The sequence below is a fragment of the Leptonychotes weddellii genome, chromosome 9 (genome assembly GCF_054177405.1).
Source record: "Leptonychotes weddellii isolate Sample4059 chromosome 9, ASM5417740v2, whole genome shotgun sequence".
NCBI lineage: Eukaryota > Metazoa > Chordata > Mammalia > Carnivora > Phocidae > Leptonychotes > Leptonychotes weddellii.
Genome location: NC_138377.1, coordinates 10,794,360 through 10,800,472, shown reverse-complemented (window position 1 = coordinate 10,800,472; position 6,113 = coordinate 10,794,360). Strand labels below are relative to the sequence as shown.

The 6,113-nt window shown below is 37.3% G+C and overlaps 1 protein-coding gene across 2 annotated transcripts in view; it reads right to left on the bottom strand.

The window, feature by feature from the left end:
* Positions 1-2,465: 2,465 nt before the first annotated feature.
* Positions 2,466-6,113, bottom strand: part of PPP4R3A (protein phosphatase 4 regulatory subunit 3A) — a 37,072-nt gene continuing 33,424 nt past the window's right edge. For both annotated transcript variants that reach the window (XM_006739190.3, XM_006739191.3), the window contains exons 12-15: positions 5,920-6,062; positions 4,995-5,185; positions 4,389-4,615; positions 2,466-3,319 (exon numbers count right to left, since the gene is read on the bottom strand). In XM_006739190.3, the coding sequence (XP_006739253.1) occupies positions 3,209-3,319; positions 4,389-4,615; positions 4,995-5,185; positions 5,920-6,062 (672 nt within the window). In that variant the 3' untranslated portion in view covers positions 2,466-3,208. The remainder of the gene's footprint in view (positions 3,320-4,388; positions 4,616-4,994; positions 5,186-5,919; positions 6,063-6,113) is intronic.

Below are 6,113 nucleotides of genomic sequence, written 5' to 3'. Positions count from 1 at the left end.
AAATATAAGGATGGAAAAGGGTCCATTCAATTGGTAGGTAGAATGTGATACACCAGAGCAGTTTCTTTAATATAGCGGGAATGTACGTTAAACCAGAACCCACTTAGCATCACGTTGGAGCATCATGAATTCCCTGAGTCCGTGGAAGAGCTTACCTAGGACAGCGAAAAGGTCAAGGAAACTGGTCTCTCCAACCAGAGCTATTTTAAGGACCGAGACACCCGACTCCAGTAGACATTTATCTATCCGAAGAGAGGTGTTCTACACGTAGTTTCCTTTTAATTATCATTCTCAACAGCCAAGATGAAGCATTAAAGCCAAAGAGGAATCAAACTGGTTTACCACTGGGTATCATAGTATACTTACTATTTGCCCCACTTCCTCATGTTCTCTCAGTGTCCCAGTGTAAAGGCAGACATTAATCCATCCCATAAAAATTTGTTTTTATAATCCTCTTGCTCAAAATGGATGTTAGGGCAGAAAAAGTTAATATAACTTTGTATATTAAGAATTTTGAAGGTCCTGAATTTTCCTTCAAGTGATTTTCACAATGCAGTTTTAAAGTTATTTATGGTAAATATGGAACTCTGTTGACTGAGGTTTTCCACTTAAAAATATCTTCCAGTTTAAACTGCTTGTTCTAATCTTGCAAACTTTACAAACACTACTGCTTTAAATCAATTAAGAACAAAAATAGGAATGCTTCCCCATTCCATGCCTCTCCTTCATTTCCAAATTCACAAAAATTGACTTCTAGAGAAAATTGTGTGCAGGATCTGAGTAGAGTCTGGCTTCAATTCTATAAGAAAAAAACAAAAATAAAACAGGGTAGCATTTCTGGGCAAGACAGGACATCAAGGTGTTTCCTGCAGTTAATTATAAGTCTGTCTTTGTCAGAAGTTGTTGGGTAATCACATGGGAAGTGAAATTATTTTTTTCATTTTCAATATTGCAACATGAGCAAAAGAGCCAATACATAGCATTAAAATGGAAAATAACAATTTCTAACTGTTCACACCATGGTATTTACATCCATTACCAAGACAGTATCTGTTCAACACCACAGACTTCTGAATCAGGTGGACTTGTCAATTCCAGTGGTGGTGACTTTCTAGCGATTTATTGCTAAGTTCTCCCTCTATGAAGTGACAGGCTGTTTTAGACCTAATTTCTGTTACAGCGACTTGTGTCAATTTTCTGCTTCATTAACTGTAATCACTAATAGCTAAGAAAATGCAACCGTCCCGTCAGTGAAGGTGCACCTCTTACATGTTGAGGGCCAATAGTTAATGCTTTTTTTAAATACTGGATCAGAATTTATGAAAACATGGGATGCTCCTCCCCTCTTCTCAAGAACCCTCAGAATACCAAGACAAGTAAGTGTTCCAAGAGCCTAGCCAGAAAAGTCAGTATGGTTAAGGCACAAAGAAAGACGTAATATAATTAAACTTAAGATCTTTCTTCTCTTTTATTTTCAAGATAACTTGATTAACTTCAATTATTAATAGCCAGAACTTGGGACTCACAAGTAGCTCTATACTGTAGTGAAATACACTTAAACTCTTATAATTATGCACCTAAAATTTCTGTTAAAAAAATAGCCAACAATAAAACTCGTTTTGTGACTGTAGCAAGTTATCACTTTCTGGTTTTCTATCCAGCTATTCAGTGTAACCTTGTTTTTGGTACCACAGGTTTGAATTTACAGAGGGCTAAGCAAAAGAGAAGACAGAGCACACAGTGCTTGTTAGACACTCAAAGTGGATGATACTTAAAATAAGTATCCTTTCCTGGGTATGGGTTTTTATTCACATTTGCAAACACATTCTTTAGTAAGTTCTAAAAGCTTATTAAAAAAAAGGGAATGTGACATTAAAGTATTTGTTTTCATTTCCTTAATTTTAGCACACCTAAGACCATAAAAAGAACCTATTTAAAAATACTGTTGTAACAAGGGAATTATCTGATGGTCCTTTGGCCAAGTATTTATTAGGAACCACCACTTACAACTCCAGCTGGTATTCCAAAGGGAGTGGTTAAAAAAAAAAAAAGAAACATACAACTAATACAATTTCTCTTACTCTTCACTTTTCTTTTTATTATTCAAAAGTCAAATATTTTTAAATCATCCAGCCTCAATTTTGATTTAATGTACCGTCATTTTCCCAAGATATGAAATTTCAGAATCTCTTTGGAATACTAATTTCACGTTTCTAGGTTTAACAAAACTGTTGAAATTTTAAATTCCACTCTATTTCCCTGAATTCTCGACAGTTGCTGATGTAAATTTTAATATAAAATATTTAGTCACAAAATAGTATTGCTTTTGTATGCACATAGTTGTAAGATTACTTTGTTTTTGTCAATAAAAACTATACCATCTTTCATAAAACTCTAAACAAATTAAGAACTGTGATGTGAACAAAAATTACACATGGTAAAACAGGTACCAGCACAACGTTAGGTTATATTACATCAAAAAAAGTTTTAATGGTCCCAAATATATATACTCAACAACTAAGCATACACTCAGGGGAGAAAAAAAATCAAAAACAAAATGAAACAAAAAAAATTATGACACAAATGACCACATCTAGAATTCCACTCAATCTTTAATCAAGTAGGGACACATCCCCACTTTAAAAAAAAAAAATCTGCAGTTTGAAGGGCAAAGGGAACAGATAAAAAAGAGGAAACTTTATATGCGCCCCTCCCCCAGAGGTTTTCCAAACCTGTTGTAGCGTGACTAAAATGTTGAGAACGTGTGATTTTAAAGGCAGGTCTCTTCATACAAAGAAACTGCTGGCATTCTTAACTGGAGAAGAATTACGGCACAAAAGCCTGTTCTTCTGAGTCTCAAACATGGTCCAAGAAATCATATTCTGATTGTAGCAACTGACCAGTCAATCCAGAGTTCCACTTACAAAACCCCTGCCCTGTTGGCTTTTTGTTTCCATTTCCTTCCCTGAGAAAAGGGCAATGTGTGGTCCAAGCTGGAGAGCTCAAAGGCTTAAGTCTTTCCCCTAAACGTATAGTATCCCCTCCTCCTGCTCCATTGAATTGGCACTTGATGAGCAGAAGTCAAGTGTGCGAGGCTGATCTGTTTCAGTCATTCACAAGAGACCACTGCTTTGTTGTGGATTTTGTAGGGGGGAGGGGTGGAGAACCAGTTTTCTCAACAGGTACTGATCACAGGCCGTTGCCATTATTAGGACTCAAACTTTGCTTTCTTTGACAATGGCAGCGTGTCTTCCTTGTCTTCATCCTCATCATCATCTTCATCATCATCGGGATAATCTACCAGACCCACGAGGCCTCCCTGTTAAGAAAAATGTAGCTTCTAAAAAACCTTAACACTAGGTAAAAGATACAGATTCCCGCCCCCCACCCCTATGTACTAAATGTGGTTATTTCTGGATGGTGAGATTATATGCAACTGAAAGTCATTGTATTTTTCCTATATTTTCCGTAATAAAATTTTTAGTTTATAAATTTAGCAAATAAGCCAGGAGATAAAACCTTTTCAATTTAATAATTACTGTTTTTCTAAGACTTAACAATGCATTAGCAAAATCTTGAAAACTACAACAGATAGACTACTAGAAGTAAGGGCAGACCGAGAAGTTAGGAAGGCGATTCTGCCTTTCCTCTTGGCGTCCTTTTATACCCCTGCCTTCTCCAGAAACCACTGTAGCTCTTCTGTGTGGGTGGGTGTGGAAAAATTCACCCTGCTCTGCCCTCAGCCCACACCTTCATTTTAACATGGACTCACTTCTTAGCCCTCAGGGGTATCATGCTCATGTCAAAGTAAAAGGAACTGTATATGGGACACTCTGTTCCTGGTTTAGATCAACCCATCCCAAATGCCAGTCTGTTAACTGCTAATCCAGGACAGTAGGAGGTAGCGAAAAGAATTGGTTTTTATTCTGAGATTATGTCTTGTCCACATTTTTGGTGTTAAAATTGTGATCCTTTCTTATGAAATGTTAATGATAGATGGTTAATTCTTTTTTATAAATCTTGCTTGACAAAACAGTGTTAGGAGTGTCCAGATATTGATCTTGCCCTCACACAAGTCTTTAGCTGGGTATTAATTGGGAAAGTTGGTAAAGAATAACTTTAAAATTTCTGTAAATGTTCTGACACAGATCTGAACCTGAGTTCTAAAATGCAAATAACCATAATAATTCATTTAGCCTTTTGTGTTGGTTATAAAAACCTTTGAGAAACTGCTCAAGTTTTCCATACATACAGGTAGTAGTGGGAGAATTATTCTCTCTCGTTCAGAAAGGTTAGATGAGTTCCAAAAGACGGTAACCAAAGGAAATCTTAGTCACGATTACTGTTGAGAAAGGTGATAGGACACAGGCCTGGAAGTCAGAATGTACCTTGGTAGTAATAGCTGCCGTCTGAGATGTACTTTTAGGGACAGAGCCTGGAGATCCTGGGGATCCTGGGGATCCCGGGGAGCCTGGCGAACCAGGCAGATTGGTTGCAGGTGACTGGCTGGTGAGAGAAGTCTTGGTTCCACTAGAGAGGGAAAGCTTGAAACTTGGGCTCTGCCGACCAGAAAGATTCGTTTTCAGAAGCACCTCTTTTTCCTCACTTTCTTTTACTAAAAATAAGAATATTGTCAATAGTTGTCACCCATCCTTTTTTTAATCCCCCCAAATGAGGTGGCACTAAACCACAATTAACTGGCTCACTCCCTTGCTAGGGAAAAACACAAGTTCAGTTCACTACTGAGAAGGAATGAGACCTTCAGTATTCAGTGTCCCTCCCCTTCCTGAAATAAGGTATTTCTCCTGGGTCAAGTCAGATTAAGAAAATTTGGTCCATACTTTCACCCACAGCTATTAATTCACATTCTAGAAAGCCACAAAGTCTCTCAAATCTGTCATGACCAAGTAGATACTCCTCATTTTGTCAAGAAATACAGAATAAGCCTAGAACGGGAAAGCCACCATTTTCCCTTGCCCATCTTTTCAACATACATTTCTTCCTTTCCATGAATTTACTTATTGGATCCATAATATCATCATCATTTTTAGTTTTGTCAGATGGAGACACGACAGCTTCTCCATCTTCCATGTCATCTTCATCTGTGTTAAACCACATCTCTTCTTCATCTTCTAGTGTTCTGGCATCTCTTCGATATCTATGATTCCTCAAAATGGAACGCATACTAGAAGTAAAGAGAAAAGAGAAGAAAGTAAATAGACTCGGGGTGCCGAGGTGGCTCAGTTGGTTAAGCGTCTGCCTTCAGCTTAGGTCATGATCTCAGGGTCCTGGGATCAAGTCCCTCATCGGGCTCCCAGCTCAGCGGGGAGTCTGCTTCTCCCTCTCCCCCACCGTGCTCTAGTAAATAAAATCTTAAAAAAAAAAAGAGACTTATCCAAAGACACTCTTAGTGTTCAAATGGTGCTCCAAATTAGATCGTTTTAATAGATCAAGGAGATAACAGATTTATATACAGAGAGGCTAATGAAGAACCAGACTTTTCATAGAACTAAACACTCCACCATTTCTAGTGTTAACTAGTGGAATCAAACTATTATGGAAACTGTACTATTATGGATCAGTTATTAAACTTGTTAACATCAGAAACGAACAAGTCCTAATTCATGGACGTTAAAATATACCTTATTTTGATTTTACTTTTGGACACATGAAGCCCCACTACCACGTTAAGTGGTTGGGTTTTCTTTTTCATTATCTAACTTAATATATGCCTGAGGAAGCGTCTACAGATCCTACTAACACCACATACACCTTCAGGAAAATATTCATATTGGCCATTACAGAAAGCTACAACCACTGCTCATCCCCTCCCCCAGCCAAGCCAAATAATACGAAACAAGCAAAAAGAGGCACCACCATACAACTTGAATGAATAAATTAAAAAATGTGGTAATTTACCTGTCAAGTTTGGGATTATCCTGCCTTTCTCTTTGTTGTTCAAATCTCAGTTTCAGTCCTTTAAATGTCTGTACATAATCTACATCTTCCAGTGCTTTCCAGTAATTTTCAATGACATGAGCAGTTAATGATTTTATATCTTCCTATAGAAAAGAATTATAATGAAAAATACGATAGGAAAAATGTTATTTTAG